At 34.9% G+C, this 21,587-nt stretch overlaps 1 protein-coding gene across 5 annotated transcripts in view; it reads left to right on the top strand.

The window, feature by feature from the left end:
• RFX7 (regulatory factor X7) overlaps positions 1–21,587 on the top strand; it is a 139,785-nt gene that overhangs the window by 78,326 nt on the left and 39,872 nt on the right. For all 5 annotated transcript variants that reach the window (XM_021094836.1, XM_021094830.1, XM_021094844.1 and 2 more), the window contains 2 exons: positions 8,154–8,236; positions 10,091–10,213. In XM_021094836.1, the coding sequence (XP_020950495.1) occupies positions 8,154–8,236; positions 10,091–10,213 (206 nt within the window). The remainder of the gene's footprint in view (positions 1–8,153; positions 8,237–10,090; positions 10,214–21,587) is intronic.

Raw genomic sequence — 21,587 nt, forward strand, 5'->3', positions numbered from 1 at the left:
CCTAGCTTTCAAATTCATTTTATTGTCACAAAAAGAAATAAGGAAGAATACAATGGCAATGTCTCACCTATTACCTGAAAGAAATTCAGTTTTCCTTAGTATCTTTGTATTTAAAGAATGACATAATACACAAAAAAATCAGTTCTGATAGAAAACAAATAAATTATTTATAGTATTCCAGTTTTTCTATTCATTTTAAGTTATTTCATACTAAGAAAAGTAAACTAAGAGAAAAAGAAGGAAAGGTTACTAAGAGCAGAAACAGGAATTAATGAACTTACTTTTCCTCTTCATGGCCTGCGCCTTTGTTGAGGCTGTAACTTTGTAGGGTGAATCCATTTTTAGGGGAAAACATAATAAAAAGAAAGAAAAGAAAAAGAAAGTTAAAAACAGTGACTAGAAAGACCTAAACCATATCCTTCTTGCTTGTGCCCCCAGGCTTATTCCCAACCACTGGTAGAACTCTAGAGTCTTTTCAGACATCATATGGAAACATTGATGATAATTTTTGCCTCACCTTGAATGAGCCAGAGAAATACTACATGATCACTTCATGATGCTTACTTTTTGTAGGATTTAACTATGGGCAGAATATTCCCCCTAAAGATGGTTCTCATTTGACTCCTTTTTCAAAGAGACTCAAATCTGTAGGTTTATATACCCTCTGCCTATTCAAACCCTAGCAATATGCCGTTGTCTCAGCATTTCATTTCGTTTTTAGTCATTTGGGCATTTATGTAGCCATGATACTTGCCACCATGTTATTCATTATTTCAGTTTCAGAGATTGAGCTTCCTTTTTTTGTTAAGCCCCCAAAAGGTCAGACTATATTTTAGAGCACATTTATAAAAATTACCACATGGTTGTCATAGCCAGTTAGGAAACTGAAAATGGCTTAAAATTTAGAACTCTCTAAGCAAAATACATTGAAAAATAGAGTCCTTATACCTTGACCTTTTTCTCTATCTTCCTTATTCAATCCTGTGGAAGGACAGCTTTCACAACTGCTGGGCCTGAGAGAATATAATATCAGGTATGTTGATTGTTTCCATAAGTTAAAAAAAAGGCTATAGAATAAGGTTCTGCTTCCCCCTTCAGTCCCTCTGTCGGTGATGCTGGTGAAGAAGGTCCTTTTATTTAGTGACTGTGCTCCTAAATCAGTGTCTCTTACCAGAGGAAAAAAATTAGAATTTTTTCACATTTGATTTTTCATTTTGTTTTTGTAGTTTACAAAATCAAAAGCAGACAAATTGAAGTATGAGTATCCTGTCATTGAATATATTTTCCCTCCATACATGGTAACTTTACTAAAGAAGCAGTCAAACTGGAGAATAAGTTTCTGGATTTAAAGATAACTGTTCTAAATACAAATTTAAACTAACACTTCCTTTAAAACCTTTTTCTGGTTTGAAAAGTAAAATTTTAAGAACTAATTATGGGCATGACTCCCTGGTTGGTCATCTTCTATCAGGAACCCATCATTATCAGCCTAACTAGTTCCTTGAAAATTGTTCATACATCTCAACAGGAGAATTTCTGTTTCTTCTGAAAATAAAGATATGATCCATCAAGGATTTGCATGAAAGCTTCTTAATTAATAAGTCTTTACTGTGACTATCTTAAAACTGTCAACCCTTCCCCAGCTTTGTGGTCCTGTTTTTAAAAAAAAATTCTGAATAACACCTAACAGGAAAGTCTCACAAGAAGCATATCATTGCAGAGAAATTCATTTCAAACAGGAGAAAACTTTTTTTATTAATGTTTGAGAAATTGTAAACTAAACCTGATTCAAGATGACTCCTAAAAACAGGAGCAGATCTCTCCATTCAGACTACATTATAACTGTGTTCTATGCCAATAAATAGTGGGAATGTACTTCTTTACCATTGCTCGAAGGTTTTCAAGTTCTAGTAATAAGACGATGAAAAATTCTACCTGGTTCTCTGCAATTCATCTGGTATGTTCTGACACTTTGGAGGCAGATGTCCTGAGCAGACAAGTAGACACTAAAAATTAACTTGGTTTTTGAAATATAGAATATTGTCTTAGGTATTTTTTTAATGACAGAAGATAAGTGGAGAGTTACACATTTTTTTCTAAGTCCAACCTAGGAAAAGTTTTTATTTCTGACATACTCTGCTTTGATTTCTTTCTTTCTAGTATCACAATTGTTGTCAGAAATATTTTCTAACTTAGATTTTATCTTGATGACTCACAAGGGAATAGTATCTGTATTTTTCTCTCTTACCCTGAGGAAAGTCTGTGCTAGTGGAGCATTGTGTTCAATAACTTATGGCCGTCTGACACTCACATATAAAAAAATCTAGGAGGAGTTCCCGTCGTGGCGCAGTGGTTAACGAATCCGACTAGGAACCATGAGGTTGCAGGTTCGATCCCTGCCCTTGCTCAGTGGGTTAACGATCCAGCGTTGTCATGAGCTGTGGGGTAGGTTGCAGACGCGGCTCGGATCCTGTGTTGCTGTGGCTCTGGCCTAGGCTGGCGGCTAGAGCTCCGATTCGACGCCTAGCCTGAGAACCTCCATATGCCGTGGGAGCGGCCCAAGAAATGGCAAAAAGACACACAAAAAAATCTAGGAACCTTAAGTGGAGGTCACCAGGCTAAATATTTCCTGACTTTCTTAAGATACCTTGCTTTTCCAAATAAAAGATTCTATACTTGTTGATAGAATTTGAATGATAAGCTCTTTTGTCAAAATCTGACTTTAAGCAGTTATATATTTCAAAATAATATTTGTGTAATAATAATACTTATCACGGGTAAATTTTATACATTTCTTTTAATCCTCACAAAAAATTTATGGGCATTTTATCACTATTTCACAAACTTGAAAATTTATATTCATCTTGCCTAATTTGATAGAGCTAATGAGTGACAAATCTAGAACTCAGATCCAGGCCTTCTAATTCTGTATTCTATATGTTACTGCTATTCAACGTTTTTAGACAGATTAGATTTGAAAAGTCCACCAGTCAAGCTCAAGTAGCAGCTGTTTTATTCATCTGTGGTATATAGGTCCTTTATCCTTATTAGCTATTCATAAATAGGAGACTTGTCTTTTACCTCAGATTTTTAAAAGCTCCATCAAAACTGCTTTATTGGAGTTTCCGTCGTGGCTCAGTGGTTAACGAATCCGACTAGGAACCATGAGGTTGCGAGTTCTATCCCTGGCCTTGCTCAGTGGGTTAAGGATCCGGCGTTGCCGTGAGCTGTGGTGTAGGTTGCAGACGCGGCTCGGATCCCGCGTTGCTGTGGCTCTGGCGTAGGCCGGTGGCTACAGCTCCGATTTGACCCCTAGCCTAGGAACCTCCATATGCCGCGGGAGCAGCCCAAGAAATAGCAACAACAACAACAACAACAAAAAGACAAAAGACAAAAAGACAAAAACAAACAAACAAACAAATAAAAACAAGATAGAAGAAGCACAGATTATAGATGAAAAAATTGATATATTTGATTGCCTGGGAATTAAAAACATCTCTGCATGGCAAGACTCCAAAAACAAAATGCAAATACAATCAACAGATAGAAGATATTAGCAGCACTTTTAAGCAATAGATTGGTATACAGACTATATGATAAATATCCCCACTTTGAAATGTGCAGTTCCTTGAACAGTGGTTCTTCAGGTGTCATCTTCTGACTTCAGTATCAGCATCCCTGGGAACTTTTTAGAAATCCAGGTTCTCAAGGTGTCTGTTCCAGACCTACCAAATCAGAAACTCTGTAATCTTTAACCAGCTCTCCGAGTGATACTGATGCATAATAAAATTTGATAGCCATTATATTAAACTCAAATGATAACATGAAAAATACTTGAGGTTCCCCTTAAACTTGAAAACATTTTCAGTAACTTTGCTTTGAGAATTTAAAATCTTCAGCTCAAGAAAATGAAGACTTTTAAGCCCAATGAACAGGGATGTTGATGTTTGTCATTTGAAGTTTCAGGTTAGATATTCAGATATGTCTACCAAATGTGTCATGCTCAATTATAAATTGTAATTTTGGAGTTCCCACTGTGGTGCAGTGGTCTTAAGGATCCAGCATTGCTGCAACTGTAGTGAGGGTCACAGCTGTAGCTCGGATTCAATCCCTGGTCCTGGAACTTCCATATGCTGCAGGTGCAGCCATAAAAAGAAAAAAAAAAATTCCTATTTGTGATATTTAGTATATTCACAGTGTTATGTGAGCACCACCTCTACCCCATTCTAAAACATTTCATCAGCCCAAAAAGAAACCCATTACTCCTCTCTCCCAGTCCTTGATAACCACATGACTTTCTCTCTGTTTTGTTTGACTGTTCTGGTCATTTGGTAAAAGTGAAAGCATTTGGTATGTGACTTTTTGTGTCTGGCTGCTTTCCCTTAACATGATGTTTTCAGGGTTCATCCATGTTGCAGCATGTATCAATACTTCATTCCTTTTTATGGATGAATTTAAAAATTATAATTTTTAAAAATTTATGCAGGTGGTCTTTTTTCTAATGTTCTAAGAATAAAACAACTTTGTCCTTCATTTCATAAATCCAACCAAACATATTTTTTGACAGCCAATGAATTCACACAGAACAGAAAACTTTTATTCTTGACATTTATGCTTTTACAAAGTATATCAAATAATCTGATGTTTAACATATTTGCCACATGCTATTCTTGCATTGATATCAAGTAAGGTTAAGGTCTTCTACACCACTGATCATTGTTTTGGAAGCCAGTGATGAGCTGAAAATGACAAGTATATCCAAACCCAAAAATTCTCATGGTGAACTCAGCCTTGCTTGACTAGAATGCCGTCACTACACACTTGAGTCATTTCGTTCCCCTTTGCTTAAACACTCCAGATTTTTTCTTCTGTGTGTTGAGTCCCACATAATGAAATAGTAATTGTCAGTAATAAGTTTTCATTGTTTGAAAGTCAAAAAATGAGGGTGAGGCAGTGAATTTGATCTTTTTCTAAACTTTTTCTGACATCATTTAAGTTATTGCTTTTGTACTTTATCCTAATTTGGATTATCTTCTGAATTCCTTCTGGAATTTCTCCTCTCTGCTCTAGAACACATAAAAAATTAAAGGCTATTGAATCCAAAGTTTCTCCAACAGTATGAGGTTTTTTAATGCTTAGTCATCAAAAGTGATGTGGATTTTTTTTAAATGAGGTATAATTGACATAACCATTATATTAGTTTCAAGTGTACAGCACAGTAATTCAGTATTTGTATATACAAGCATGCCTTGTTTCACTGCACTTCATTGTGTTTTTCAGATAATGTATTTTTTTTTAATAAATTGAAGGTTTGTGGTAAGCCTAAATTGCCAAGTGATGGTTAGCATTTTTTGGCAACAAAATGTTTTTTAATTAAGGTATGTACATTTTTTTAAGACACAGTACTATTGCATGCTTGATAGCCTACATTTATAGGGTAAAGATAACTTTCATATGCACTAGAAAACAAAAAAATGTGTGTGTCTCCCTTTATTGCAATGTCCATTTTATTCCAGTGTTCTGGAACTGAACCTTGAGTATGCCTGTATTGCAAAATGATCACCACAATAAATCTAGTTAACATCAATCACCATACATAGCTACAAAAATTTTTTTTTCTCTTATGAAGACAACTTTCAAGACTTACTGTCCTAGCTACTTTCATATATGCAATAGAGTATTATTATATACAGTCACCATGCTGTACATTATATCCCCATGACTTACTCATTTTATAACAGGAAGTTTTCACCCATTTTTCCCACCCCTCACTTCAGGTCACCACCAGGCTTCACTGTATCCATGAGCTCAAGGTGTTCATTTATTTGTTTGTTTTGTTGTTGTTGTTTTTAGATGCCACATATAGGAGAAATCGTATGGTGTTTATTTTTTTCTCTGACTTACTTCACTTAGCTTAGTGCCTTCAAGGACCATCCATGTTGGCATAAAAAGCAAGATTCTCTTCTATGACTGAATAATATTCCACTGATGGAGGGAGGGAGAGATAGATAATCTCACATTTCTTTATCCAAAAAAAATGATGTTTTGTGTTGCATTTTCTTAAACTTTGCCCATAATGATACTCATGATTTTTTTGTTTTTTTTGGAGGGGGTAAAATAATCTATTTTGGATTTAATAGGAACAAGAGGTATTTTAGGAACTATATTTAAGATAAATTAAATTTTGGGAAGGGTTAGAGGCAGGGAACACATGTAATTAGACAATTTCAGTAATTGAGAAATCATGGAAGGTTCCTTAAAGACAGAGAATGTTGTTGTGCTGTTCATCTATTTCCAGTCTTTGTATAGGTTGTGACACACAGTGTAAATTCATAGTTATCATAAGCCATCATAGAACATTGCAGAAAATAAAACTAGTGAATAAATGAGTAGATGAATTCTCTTTCATTGTTAAAAGAAAACTAAAGACCTTACTAATGTGGTGGCTGGGCAAAATAAAGATACTGGAAGAACATGGGGAAGCTGTTAACAGGGCTAAATAAGAGACTAGAATGAAATACACCAAGAGGAACAAAATTAAGCAGACTCCAAAACTGAACACTGGGAAACTAGAGAAAAGAAGATGTTAAGTAACAGTTGGGAAAGGAAGTATCTATGTGTGGGGATTTTTGGTTGTTGAGGGGAGAGTTATTCAGGATATTGCTGGTAAATCTATTGGGTATTAGAGCAAGGACTAATTGGAAAATACTCCATGACTGTGGAATGAAAACAGTGTGGATAGGGGAGTTAATTGCATGTGATTAATAGATTAAATCATTCTGTGGATAACTTCTAAGATTAAACTATTCTGTGAATGAATTCTGGTGAGACTAAGAATAGTTAAATTATATCACTTTAAGCTTTTTGTAAAAATTGGATCTGTGTTTAAGCTGTGCTTTATTTTATCATGTAAGAATAAATTCTGCCACCAATAATGCCAGTAGTATGTCCACATTTTCAATGCAGTGCAATTCAGTTGTTATGAATTAGGCTACCAGAATTTTATTATGATGTTTTTACTGCAGTAAGATTTGTGGCACATTTAATTAAAGCTATCCTGTGGCAAACTCAGTTGGGAAAGAAATTATTTTAAAGGGTACACTTAGAGACAAAATGACGTAGTTGAAGAACAGTAATGATAATCCTCAAAGTAGTTTCTTCAGATAGCAGCCAATGTTGCAGATCAAAAAATTCTTGCAACACTATGCAACACTATGCAACACTATGCAACTGCATAGTGTGGAAAGGATTGTTGCTTGTACTTCAATACACTTGGCCCTCTGAATCCGTGGGTTCTGCATTCCCAGATTCAACTAACCCAGGACTGAATAAGATTCCTCAGTTATGGAGGCACCTGCAGATAAGGAAGTCTGACTATACAAACATTTTATTTATTTTTTGGTCATGCTCATGGTATGAGGAAGTTTTCAGGCCAGGGATCAAACAGTAACCTGAGCTGTAGCAGTGAAAATGCAGAGTCCTTAACCATTAGGCTACCAGGGAACTCCCAGGCACCGTTTTAATTCAAGAATTTACGCATCCACAGCTTTTGTTATCTGTGGGCAGTTCCTGAAACCAACTCCCCATAGATGTGGAGGGATAGCTATATTTTTAAACTTCAGTTCCACTCCCCAGATAACAACAGCATCATCAGTCACATGTTCTTGGTTTTTGAGAGTTAGAAAAAGATCCTAGAAATCATCTCATTCATTACATTTCTAAAGATAAGGAAAATCTACCAGAGCATGAAAGCCCTGTAACCAGTTAAATGGTTAGGCTAAGACTAATAATCTCTTAAATCCCAGTCTAGTACATTTCCTGTAATATTGTACAACCCTTCTTTAAATGTGATTTGAAATGAAATGTTTTTGTCTCAGCATTGATCTATGATCATATTTATACCTAGAATATAAGAATTAATAGCAAAGTACAATTTTCTCTTATTCGTCAACCTTTCATATGCAATAAATGTGTCAAACAAGTTGATGGTATTATTTTAGTGAAGACAAAAGGCCTAGATTTTGTTTTCTTTGGCAGGTGATTAATTCCATCTGGTTTTAATTTAAACAGTACTTTTATGGAAGTGTTAGTAAATTTTGTCGAGGGAAAAACAATTTTTTTAATGATCTTTCTTTTTAATCCTTTTTAACCAGCAAGAAGTTGAGAAGTTTACAGACTTAGAGAAACTCTACCTCTACCTTCAGCTGCCTTCTGGTCTCAGCAATGGAGAGAAAAGGTATATTTCTTCTTGTCTTTGCCTTGATTACAGTGTTTATACATCTATGTTGTGATTTTTATTATTTTGCACTATTCCTAAAATTATCAGAGGACTGAATGGTAAAACAGTAGATCTGTTTAGTCTTTAATCATATTTGAATACGTGTATACCCATAGCTTTTGATAATTCATTTGTGTACGTGGGTAAATGCTATAAAATAAAATTGAGCTATATTTTATAAACAGATCAAAATATTTATGCAATGCTGGAGACTTTGAACAGAAAACCAAAGAATAAATATAACAATTATGAGCAATAAAATGCAAAAGTATTTTAGGTACTTTCAGGTAAGCAGATCACAGAACATTAAAAAAGAAAAGTGGGAGTTCCCTTTTGGCTCAGTGGTAATAAACCCAGCTAGTATCCATGAGGATGCTGGTTCAATCCCTGGCCTCACTCAGTGACTAAGGATCCATGTTGCCAGGAGCTGTGGTGTAAGTTGCAGACAACATCTCAGATCCCTCATGGCTGTGGCTGTGGCATGGGTCAGCAGCTGCAGCTCCAGTTCGACCCCTAGCCTGGGAACTACCATGTGCTGCAGGTGCGGCCCTAAAAAAAAGGAAGAAAAGAGAAGTGAATTGCCTGTTTGGAACATGAATTTATGTTACATATATGATGTTTTAAGTGCTTGGGGTTATTATTCTGTTTTCATTAGTAAAAATATTTAATAGTCTCATTTAGAAACTATAGAGAGGTTGTTGATTCATGCATTCTATTCTTAAGAGTTTCTTTACCCTTTAAGTATTTTTCAGAATTCATTTCATTTACATAAGTTATTCTTAATATTCTATTGCTTTAAAAGTGTGTATTAAAAGAAATGGAACAAAAAATGTTGCTTTTACCTTTTTCCCCTTGGATCAAATTTTGTAACCATTTTAATAATTTTCTATGCTAGAAATTGCTCAGTAATTTCTTTGGAAATAATAATTATTTGCTTTTATAGCTGAGGTGAATGTTAGAATTGAGTGAGGAGTTTCCCTCACACTATCTTGGGTGTCAATTTCATGGAATTAATTTATAAATGACACTGTCATAAAATAAAAATTGATGATGTTTAGGGGTGGTGTTGACCTGGAGAGCAAGCTCAGTTACAGAAAAACCATCGAGGGAGATTTGGCCTTTCAGGATCTCTCCAGTGTGAATTCCATTCTGGAGCATGAGAGTTTGCTACTAAGGTTTCAGGGTAGTTACTTGAGATTGCTAAGCAAATAGATAATAAATAGTTTTTTCCCAAAACAAAACTAAGCAAAAACAAACAAAAAGAGTTCTCTTGTGGCACAGCAAGTTAAGGATCCAGCACTGTCACTGTTGAGGCTTGGGTTGCTGTGGTGGTATAGGTTTTATCCCTGGCCTAGGAACTTTCATATACCCCATGCATAGCCAAAAAAAACCCCAAACAAACCAAAAAAAAGGCAATTTTTTCAATAACTGTCATTTTTAAAGTTTGATAATTTGTTAAGTTTTAAGCAAATGAACAGGCAGGTGAGTAGATATCTCCTTAGAGGTAATTTTGGTGAAAACAAATACCTTATGTTTTCAGTACTCCATCATCTCAGCCAGTTTAGAGGCCATGGCAGGGGATGGAACAGGGTAATAAATTCTGCCAGACAAGAGCTGTAGAAAGTGGCCCAGAACCACAGCTGGACAATTTGCGTTTAGATAACTGGGCTTATACCTTATGTCCTGAGTTTGGTTTGGTCATTTATAATGGGTTTATACATGATCTTTTAGTGCAACATTTAGGCCTGGCTCAAAAATTGTCAGTGAATTGCTGTCTAGTTCAGCTAAAACATGTTTTTGTTTTATGATTAGTGATCAGAATGCCATGTCATCTAGTCGGGCACAGCAAATGCATGCCTTTTCTTGGATTCGGAATACCCTAGAGGAGCATCCTGAGACTTCACTGCCCAAACAGGAAGTCTATGATGAGTATAAGTAAGTATTATGTGTATATATCAGGTATGCAGATGTATTAGGAGCTTAAGTACTGTCCTTGGTTACACTGATTTGTTTTATCGTTGATGAGTAATATGCTGATACTTGGGAGTTTAACTTAGAATCTCTAAGTTTCTCTGATAGCTTGTATAGTAAAGGACAGGATTACTGAATAAAAGGATTTCTCTAGAGTTCTTTTGGATGAAAGGAGGGATGTCTGAGGGCAGAGGGGCAGTGGAGAAAAGTTGATGAATAAAAGGCTTCCTGTAAAGTTCTTAAGGATGACATGAAGGATGTGAGGAGTTAGTAGAGGGATGGCAGAGGGCAATAAATAAATCAAAACATAGGAAAAACTACAACAATGGGTTTTTAAAATTTTTTATTATGATTGATTTACAGTGTTCTGTCAATTCTGCTATAAAAAGTAACCCAGTCATACGTACATATACATTCTTTTTCTCACGTAATCCTCCATCCTGATCCATCGCAAGTGATTAGATATATAGTTCCCTCTCCCATACAGCAGGACTTCATTGCCCATCCACTCCAAATGCAAGAGTTTTCATCTACTAACCTCAGACTAATAATCCATCCCACTCTCTCCCTCTCCCCTCAGCAAACACAAAAAATCTGTCCTACATGTCCATGATCTTTTCTGTTTTGTAGATAGATCGTTCGTGCCATATTTTAGACTCCATATATAAGTGATATCATGTGGCGTCTGTCTTTCTTTTTCTGACTTACTTCACCCAGTATGAGAGTCTCATTCCATCCATGTTGCTGCAAATGATATTATTTTGTTCTTTTTTATGACTGAGTATATTCCATTGTATATATGTGCCACATCTTCCTAATCCATTCATCCATCAATGGGCATTTTGGTTGTTTCCATGTCTTGGCTATTGTGAATAGTGCTATGGGTGCGTGTATCTTTTTCAGTGAAATTTTCATCTAATATATGCCCAAGAGTGAGATTTCTGGGTCATATGGTAGTTCTGTATTTAGTTTTCTGAGATATTTCCACACTGTTTTCCATAGTGGTTGTACCATTTTTACCTTCTCACTATCATTTAGAAGGGTTCCCATTTCTCCACATCCTCTCTAGCATTTGTTGTTTGTTGACTTGGTAATGACGACCCCTCTAACTGGTGTGAGGTAGTACCCCATTGTAGTTTTGTTTTGCATTCCTCTAATAATTAGTGATGTGAGCATTTTTGCATGTGCCTGCTGGCCATCTATATGTCTTCTTTGGTGAAAAGTCTAAGTCTTCTGCCCATTTTTTAGTTGGGTTTTTTTTTTTTTTTAAGTGTTAGTGTTTTATCACTAACAAATATGTAAGTTGTTTGTGTATTTTGGAGATTAAACCTTTGTGAACTGAGTTATTAATAAAAACTTTCTCCCATTCTGTGGGTTGTCTTTTCATTTTTTTAATGGTTTCCTTTGCTGTGCAGAAGCTTTTGAGTTTAATTAGGTACCATGGGTTTATTTTTGTTGTTATTGTCATTATTCTAGGAGGTGGATCAAACAAGATGTTGCTGTAATTTATGTCAAAGAATGTTCTGTGTTTTCCTTTGGGTGTTTTATAGTGTCTGGCCTTATGTTTAGGTCTTTAATCCACTTTGAGTTTATTTTTATGTATGGTGTTAGAGAGTGTTCTAATGTCATTCTTTTACATGTGGTTGTCCCGTTTTCTCAGCACCATTTATTGAAGATACTGTCTTTCCTCCACTGTATGTTTCTGCCTCCTTTGTCATAGATTAATTGACCATAGGTGTTTGGGTTCATTTCTGGAAACTGGAAAAGAAGAAGTAAAACTATCACTGTTTGCAGATGAATTTTCTATACCTAGAAAATTCTAAAGATACTACCAGAAAACTATTAGAGCTCATCAATGAATTTGGTAAAGTTGCAGATCACAAAATTAATACACAGAAATCGACTGCATTTCTGTATACTAACAATGAAAGACCAGAAAGAGAAGTTAGGAGAACAATCTCATTTATAATTGCATCAAGAAGAATAAAATACTTAGGAATAAACCTACCTAGAGAGACGAAAGACCTATACCCTGAAAACTTATAAGACACTGATGAAAGAAATCAAAGAAGACACAAATAGATGGGAAAATATACCATGCTCTTGGATTGAAAGAATCAGTATAGTCAAAATGACAGTACTACCTAAGGCAATCTGCAGATTCAGTGCAATCCCTATCAAATTACCAATGACATTCTTTACAGAACTAGAATAAAATATTTTAAAATTTGTATGCTGGAGTTCCTGCCATGGCGCAGTGGTTAACAAATCCGACTAGGAACCATGAGGTTGTGGGTTCGATCCCTGGCCTTGCTCAGTGGGTTAACGATCCGGCGTTGCCATGAGCTGTGGTGTAGGTTGCAGACGTGGCTCGGATCCCCCTTTGCTGCAGCTCTGGTGTAGGCCCGTGGCTACAGCTCCGATTGGACCCCTAGCCTGGGAACCTCCATATGCCGCTGGAGTGGCCCTAGAAAAAGCGAAAAGACAAAAAAAAAAAAAAAAAAAAAAAACTGTATGGTAACACAAAAGACCTCGAATAGCCAAACCAATATTGAAAAGAAAAAAACGGAACTGGCAGAATCAGGCTTCCTGATTTAACACTCTACTACAAAGCTACAGTTATCAAAATGGTATGGTACTGACACAAAAGCAGAAATTACATCAATTGGAGCAGGATATAACAGTGCTTTTTATTTAGACTTCTTAAAAGCCTTTTTCATGAATCCAAAACTTTTCTAATACCTCTTTGTACCAACCTGAGAAAAAGCTCAGTTTCTGCAATATTGTGAATTACTCATAGACGAAGGATTTGAGTGGCTTGCACATATGAGACACTCAATAATTTTGATAATATAGGTAGTTTAAACATGGAAAACAAAATTAGAGAATATAATGGTTCTTTCTGGATAGAGAAGAATTAATAGATGCTAAATCAAGTCTTGTTTAACATTTTAAAATTGATAGAAATTACTCTGGCAGTGTAAATGAAACCAAAATTTTCTGGATATTGAAACATCAAAGCAAGGCGAATCTCTGTGTTGTACTTAACACAATTTGGAAGGAAAGTATCAAATAAGTGCTATTGTTAACCAGCGTAAGGTGATGCAGAAGAACTACACTTAGTGAGAAGACCATTGGTATCTAGAAAGAAAACTTTCTGCACTCATTCAAAATTCTGATTCCCTCACCTTAAGAAACATAATGGAACTGGAGAAAGTCTAGGGAAAAATGTCTGAAGTAATCGAGGGAATAAAGTTAAAGTGAATAGCTTGAGATCTTTCCTCTTTAGGAAAATTAAAGCTAATAATACCTGTGATCCAAGTCTGTAAAGTTCATTCTCTCAGTCTTCATCAATCTACTGAATACCTGCTGTGTGCCATCTCAAACCCTATAAGTTCTTAGAATACAATGAATAGGACACAGCTTCTGCCCTCATCAAGAATAAAGGGGGGAAAAATGTGTGTGTGTGTGTGTGTGTGTGTGTGTGTGTGTATAGTGAGCATGAATTCTTCATTAATTCAAGTTAATTAAAATAGAGATAACTTTATGAAACTACAAAGAGGCAAATTTAAATTCATTAAAAGTTTATTAATATCAGACAAATATGATATATTGAAGAAACTCTAGATTGAGGATCGAGGGGATAGATTCTGTCATTAAATTTGTGTGATTTGAAGTGTTTTAACTACTCTTTGTCATTTTCATCATCTATAAAACGAGGCAATTAAATAGGTATAAGGTTTCTTTTAGCCCTAAAATCCTAGAAGTTGTCTGAGACAGAAAATGAGGAACTAGTTATCCAAAGATGTCCTGTGAGTTTTCCAAAAAGTAAATCATAGAAATTAATGCATGCCATTTCCATAATGAATTAGTAAGGGAACCTAGGATATTCATACATTTTTGAAGCCATGTCGTTCCCCTGTACAACCCTTTGCATCTCCGTTGAAGACAGCACCCTACATTTGCAGAAATGTGACTCAGAATTGGTAAAGCAGTTCTTGTATTCCTAAAAGTTGCCTGCCTTGAGCATGGTGTGGTTATATTTTTCTACAATAATTTTTCTGTAAAATCATTTTCTAAGATTCTCATAAATTCTTACGACTTTTTTCGCTAAGAAAAGTTAAAGGTGTTTTCCAAACAAAAGAACTAAAATGTAACATTGTTTTGGGGTTAGGATTAGGAACTACAGTTTTTTGGGGGTTTTTTTGGTCTTTTTTTTTTTTTTTTAAGGGCTGCACCTGCGGCATATGAAGGTTCCCAGGCTAGGGGTCAAATCGGAGCTGTAGCCGCTGGCCTGTACCACAGCCACAGCAACGTGGAATCCAAGCTGTGTGTGTGACCTACACCACAGCTCAGGGCAACGCCAGATCCTTAACCCACTGAGTGAGGTCAGGGATCGAACCCGCATCCTCATGGATGCCAGCTGGGTTTGTTAACAGCTGAGCCACAACAGGAACTACAGGAGCTACAGTTTTGAACAATTAATTTGCAGTTCAGTAGCAAGCAACTGAGATAAAAGGAAGTAACTTAGACTAGAGTTTAAAAAGGAAGTAGCAGATAAGGGAAATTCTTGATAATAATCTGAATAGGAAAAAAAATACCAGTCTGTTCATAGAATTTGAAAGAATTATACTAATGATTGTCTTTAATCAGTATAGTGCTATACTATAGTACTCTGAGTCTAGGTATTTTACTTTATAAAACATTTTAATAAGAATATTTTATTTTGGAGTTTCTGTTGTGGCTTAGCGGTAACAAACCTAGCTAGTAACTTTGAAGATGTGGGTTTGATCCCTGGCCTCACTCAGTGGGTTAAGGATCCAACTGTGAGCTGTGGTATAGGTCACAGACATGGCTTGAATCTGGCCTTGCTGTGGCTGTGGCGCAGGCTGCAACTGCAGCTCCAATTCAATCCCTAGCCTGGGAACTTCTACATGCTCTAGGTATGGCCCTAAAAAGGAAAAATAAAAATAAATAAAAAAGAATATTTTATTTACTGTTGTACTACTCTATGTGGTGTTTTCACTTAGTAGGCACTGATTTAATATTATGAATGATTAGAATGGAATCTGGTCCTTGACCTTGATAATAAAATTTCAGTGTTATAAGACTTTATAAGTCTTTGATACACCCCTATCCCTGTTGTAAAGATGAAACATTAAAATTCAAAGAAGTTAGGTGACTCTTCCAGTGTCCCAAAAAGGCTAGAACTCAGATTCCGTGAGTAGTTCTTATTAGGTGAGAAGGTAAACTTGGTAAATTTGAGTGATATCATGCTGAGTGGATGGAATAGGTTGGATAAGTAGTTAGAACTAAAATTGGCAAGGACTCGCACTTATTGTGAGTAAGTAAGCTGCACGATGTATGAACTTATTTATATACATTTAGTATACATGCATACAAATAATATGAATGTTGTAAGAAACACAGCACAATAACATCTATTAACAGCAGGCCATGTGCTAAGAAAAAAGTATGTTTGTGTTTCCACGGAATTACAGCACATGGTAGCTTTAGCTGTTCTCTTATTTGATTGTACACTGTCTAAAACCATAATTTGCTATGTGGGTTTAAATAACTTGAGAGATATAAAAACTGTATAAAGATTAGAGACAGGCAAAAAGTAAATCAACTCATTAGGAAATAGCTACTTTAAAATTTTGCAATTATGTAGAGAAAGTAAAATGGAGTTCCCATTGTGGTGCAGTGGAAACGAATCCAGCTAGGAACCATGAGGTTGCAGTTTTGATCCCTGGCCTCGCTTAGTGGGTTAAGGATCCAGCGTTGTCGGGAGCTGTGTTGTAGGTCGCAGACGTGGCTCAGATCTGGCATTGCTGTGGCTCTGGAGTAGGCCGGGAGCAACAGCTTCAATTGGACCCCTTAGCCTGGGACCCCTCCATATACTGAGGGTGCAGCCCTGAAAAAGACAGAAAAAAAAGCAAATGGAGTATAGCTATGTATTTTTTTTTTAAGAACAAGAATTTTAAATCAGAAGAGAAAATTCGGTTGACACAAAATAATAGTTCCTGCCAGTAAAGATATTTAGAGAAATTTTGTCCTTTTCTCAAGGCCTTTTAGATTTTTAGAATCTTCCAATTCAGAGTGCCTTAATCAAGTTTTCTGAATAAAAATTTAACATGGAGTAACAGATCTTAAATTGATTCTGTTCTAAATATTCTTATGAAATGTACCTGTATTTTAAGCTATTCCTACTCATTGCAATGATGTTTAGATATATCTGTGAAAATCAAATCTCTTTAATAGTCATTAAAATCAAAATTCCTATGAGAGAAAAAATGAAGACGTGATCTAAGACAGTATAGGTTTCTTTTAATTGTATTTTTATGCTTTCAGATATTAATAGAACCAAAAGGTTTAAGGGACTTTCCACATGCAAAGACAGTTTGATTTACAAACCATTGTGAACTTCTATATTTGTTGAAACTTTTGAAGTCTAATAATCACGTACATTTATGAAAATGATGATTAATGTGTTTTATTTTTATAATTGTAAAGGTAATGTGTATTCATCATGAAAGTTTGGGCAGTCATAAATGTATTAAAAAGAAAACTAATGCCAGTAATCTCTCTACCTAAAAATAATCATTTCGGCTTATTATTTCTTTTTACTTACTCTAATGCCTTCGTTTCATGTATATGTTTTTATTAGTGTTTAACCAAATTTGACCCCATGGTTACACAATTCTTAAATGGGGGAAATAACAAATGACACTGTAGCAAACATTCTTGACTATGTAATTTAGTGTAGATTATTACAGTTGGAACTGCTGACTTAGGTACTTTTATATATTAAGGAAATTAACTCTATTAAAATATAATTTTTCAAGATTGCTGCTTATATTTTAATTTGAACTTTTTATCAGTAGACTATTGCCTATTTTTATTGCAGCTTATGACATTGCTGTTATATTTAGAAAGAACTTACCCATGTCACTGGCAGCTGAAGATTCATGTATTTCTCCTAGATATTACTTATTTCATTTTTCACATAAAAAGCCTTTAGTCCATATGCCTAAATATTTACATTTACTTTGGTAAATGCCATAAGATAAGGAACTAATTTTAATATTTTCTAAGTGGTTAATTAATTACCCCAGTCTTATTTGTTGATAATTTTTTTCAAAATACTAACCTATAATGTAATTTTTATCTTACTAAAGGCTTTTGAACTCAATTTTCTTGTCTTTGGACTCAGTTTCCTTTGTATTTTCTGTTCTTATTCCAATACCATAACATTTTTAAGTATTTTAGCTATTAAAGGTTTAAAAAGCTAGTGGGGGAGTTCCCGTCGTGACTCATTGGTTAACGAATCCAACTAGGAACCATGAGGTTGTGGTTCGATCCCTGGCCTTGCTCAGTGGGTTAGGGATCCGGCATTGCCATGAGCTGTGGTGCAGGTCACAGGCGCAGCTTGGATCCCGCGTTGCTGTGGCTCTGGCATAGGCCAGCAGCTGTAGCTCCAATTCGACCCCTAGCCTGGAAACCTCCATATGCCTCAGGAGTGGCCCTAGAAAAAGCAAAACAAAACAAAAAGGCTGGTGGGACCAATCTTCTTCATTATCCTTCTTTTTCAAAACTTTCCATGATTTTACTTTCATACCAATTAATTTTTTTCATGTGAAGTTTGGAATCACTCTTCTTTTTAAAAGGGAAACCTCAAAGGAATTTTGATTCAGGATGCATTAAATGTGAAAATTTATTTTCGAAAAATTAACTTCAGAGCTAGAAGTATATTTCTTTTTTTTGTTTGTTTGTTTGTTGTTTTTGTTTTTTAAACATTTATTGATATAATTCACATACCATACATTTGCTCATCTAAATTGTATGATTCAGTGATTTTTCATATGTTCAAAAAGTTGTACATTCATCACTATTATCTAATTCCAGAACATTTTCCTCATCCCCCAAAGAAACTCTATACCTCTTTCCCCTCCTTGCAGCCTCTGGCAACCACTAATGTACTTTCTGTCTGTATGGATTTGCCACTTCTGGACATTTCATGTAAATGGAATCACATATGATGGCATGTGGCCTTTTGAGTCTGGCTTCTTTCACTTAGCATGATGTTTTCAAGGTTCTTTCATGGTATAGCATGTATTAGTACTTTATCACTTTTTTGCTTGAAAAATATTCTGTTGTTTAGATAAACTACATTTTGTTTATCCCCTCATTTCTTAATGGGTATTTGAGTTGTTTCCACTTTTTGGCTCTTGTGAACGATGTTGCCATGAACAAGCTTTTATATGTTTTTACTTCTTTTGGGTGGATGCCTAGAATTTGTAATTGTTGTATGTTGTTGCTCTTGTTTGTTTAGTGATTTTATTGAACTAATTCCGTAAGTCTATATTGTTTGGCATGAGTAGTCACTGAAGTCTGTGCTTGATTAGCTTAATGGTCAGCTAATTATTAGAGAGAGCTTTCCTTAAAGGTTTGATCTAATAAGTCTCTCAGCCTTTGCTGAGGGACTCTGTGCATGTTGGGATATGTCCTGAGTGCTTTAATGAGACATTCATAACTGCATTAGTCTTCAAGAAGTATATTTCTTAATTAACATCTTTCTCATGCCCTTCAGTAAAGTTTTCATTATTTTTCCTTCAAATAAGTCCATTTATTTTCCTTAAGTATATTCCTTGCAGATTTTGATTATGGTATTTATATTATGAAAAATATATTTTACTTTTGATTTATTATTTTATTTTATTATTGGTTTGGTTTGTAGGGTGTCTATAGACTTCTCATATTAATTTTGCACATTTTGTATTTACCGGAGTTTGTTTAATTCTAATTTTTCAGTTGTTACTTTTGACTCCTCTGGGTAGAGTTTATCCTGTGCGTCTTCCTCATTCTCTTTAATTACATCTGATTGACTTTCCTTCTGATTTTAAATAATAGCAGTGATAGGCATCATTTCTTCTCACAGTTCTTTGATGTTAAGGATGTCATTTATAATTGACCAAGACAATATTTGCTTATGATAAATAGATATTGAAATTCATCAAATGCTCTTTGGGTATCTGTTAAGATTATTCTGTGCTGCTTCTTTGACCTATTGATATGATATATAAAGTAATTATCTCATATAAACTTTTTTTATTCCCAGAATGAATGTCTTCTTCATGTCAAGATGTGTAATCTTTTGGCATATTGTTGAATTTTTCTTTCAACTGTATTTTTTAGTATCTTTGTATGTGTATTCATAAGTGAATTTGGTCTGTAATGCTCTTTTTTTGTGCTGTCTTTGTCAGGTTTTGATATCAGGGTTAGGCCAGCTTTGTAAATAAATTGGAACTCTTTCTCTAATTTTATGTCCTCTGGAACAGTTTTTATAGCAGGGGGCTTATTTGTTGTTGAAAGTTTTAAAGAATTCAATCATAATACCATCTAGGCCTGGAGCTTTTGCTGGAGGTAATTCTTTGACAATTTTTTGTGGGGGTTTTTTGGTTAGATTTTTTTTACTTCATTACTCAATTTTGGTAATTGTTTTTTCCTGCAATTCATTCAGATTTTCAAATATGTTGGCATGGAAATACATATACTATTCTCTCACAAATTGAATAACTTCGTTATCTGTTATATTTTCATATTTCTGATTTAATTCCTTTGAATTTTTCTCTTTTTTTCAAATTATACTTAGCCGCAGTTTATTTTTATTGGTTTTCTTATTTATTTATTTATTTATTTATTTTGCTTTTTAGGGCCACACCTGTAGCATATGGAGGTTCCCAGGCTAGAGGTCCAGTCGGAGCTACAGCTGCAAGCCTATACCACAGCCACAGCAACCTCAGATAAGAGACAAATCTGAGACCTACACCACAGCTCCCGACAACACCGGGTCCTTAACCCACTGAGCGAGGCCAGGGATTGAACCTGCGACCTCATGAATACTAGGCAGATTCCTTTCCACTGAGCCACAACAGGAACTCCTCATTCTTTTCATACTGAAGGTAAGAACATTTATATCTATAAATTTACCTCTTATATTTTTGGCTGTATTCTTTAGTTATGGATAGGATTTGTTATGATTACCATTATTTTTTAATAGTGTGCAGTTGTAACTTTGATTTCTTCTTTGACACAAAATAGGAGTGTTTTTTTTTTTTAATTTTTCTTAAGCTTGAGGGAGTGGGGGTTTTTTCATTTTGTTTTACACTTTATTAATTTCTAGTTTTATTATATCATAACCAAAGAATATAGCTCATTTGGTTTCTGATTTTTTTGTATTTTTCGAAGTTTACTTTCAGCCTAAAACATTTTCAGTTTTTATAAATATTTTTGGACATTCTCTTTATTCACACTGTGTATTGGTAAGCACTAAATCCACTTTCCTATGATTTTCAAAAAATTTGCAAAAAATCCTTATGCTTTTGTTTGTTCAGTTAGTGGAACATAAATTGTTTGTTAATCTCTTAAAAAAGTGATGTTTCTTACAGTTGCTCATAGTATTTTTAATGATTCCCACAGGTCTTGGGGCTGTTAGAAAACTTTCATGATTATATATTTTTATTGTCACTTTTGCGTATTTCACCAAAAAATGATCCTGTCATTTTAAATGTATTTTGTCTCAATTTCTCCTTTGATATCAATATTTGCAACCCATTCTGGATATGTCTAGTATGTGTGTGTGTATGTATTTCTCCATACTTTTGTTTTTACTATTTTTGTCATTTTGTTTTAGACATTTATGTTATTATGTTTCTAAAGTTTTTAATCTTAAAATTGTTCATGATCTTAAAATCTGACCAGCAGAAGATGCTGGTGAAATGAACCAATCTCAGAACTCTTGTGTTTGCAAACACTTAGGGACAGAGACAGCAGCAACCACAGTTCCTGCTGCTTTTTCCTGCTGCATGATAGAGAAACACAAGCATTAATCTTAAGTGGATTTCTACTAAATTATGTATAGCCTGTTTTAGCATTCCTAAAAATCTCTTTGCTTTCATTCTGGGTAGTTTCACAAATGTTCAGATTTATAACCTTAACAGCTTGGGCTACAATGTTTCCTAGTACACAAATATTCTCTCCAAATCCCTTATTTTTAAAATCTACTTAGTATTTTAGGGAATAAGATTCTTTTGATCTTTTAATTTTTCTGTTGTCATTAATTGTGTATGTGTGATGTGTTTTTTTTTGTTGTTTTTGTTTTTGTTTTTTGTTTTTTTTTTTTTGTTAGGGCCGCACCCATGGCATATAGAGGTTCCCAGGCTAGGGGTTGAATTGGAGCTACAGCACCAGCCTGGGCCACAGCTCATGGCAATGCCGGATCCTTGACCCAAGAAGCGAGGCCAGGGCTCGAACCCACAACCTCTTGGTTTTTATT

The sequence above is a fragment of the Sus scrofa genome, chromosome 1, assembly GCF_000003025.6.
Source record: "Sus scrofa isolate TJ Tabasco breed Duroc chromosome 1, Sscrofa11.1, whole genome shotgun sequence".
Taxonomy (NCBI): Eukaryota; Metazoa; Chordata; class Mammalia; order Artiodactyla; family Suidae; genus Sus; species Sus scrofa.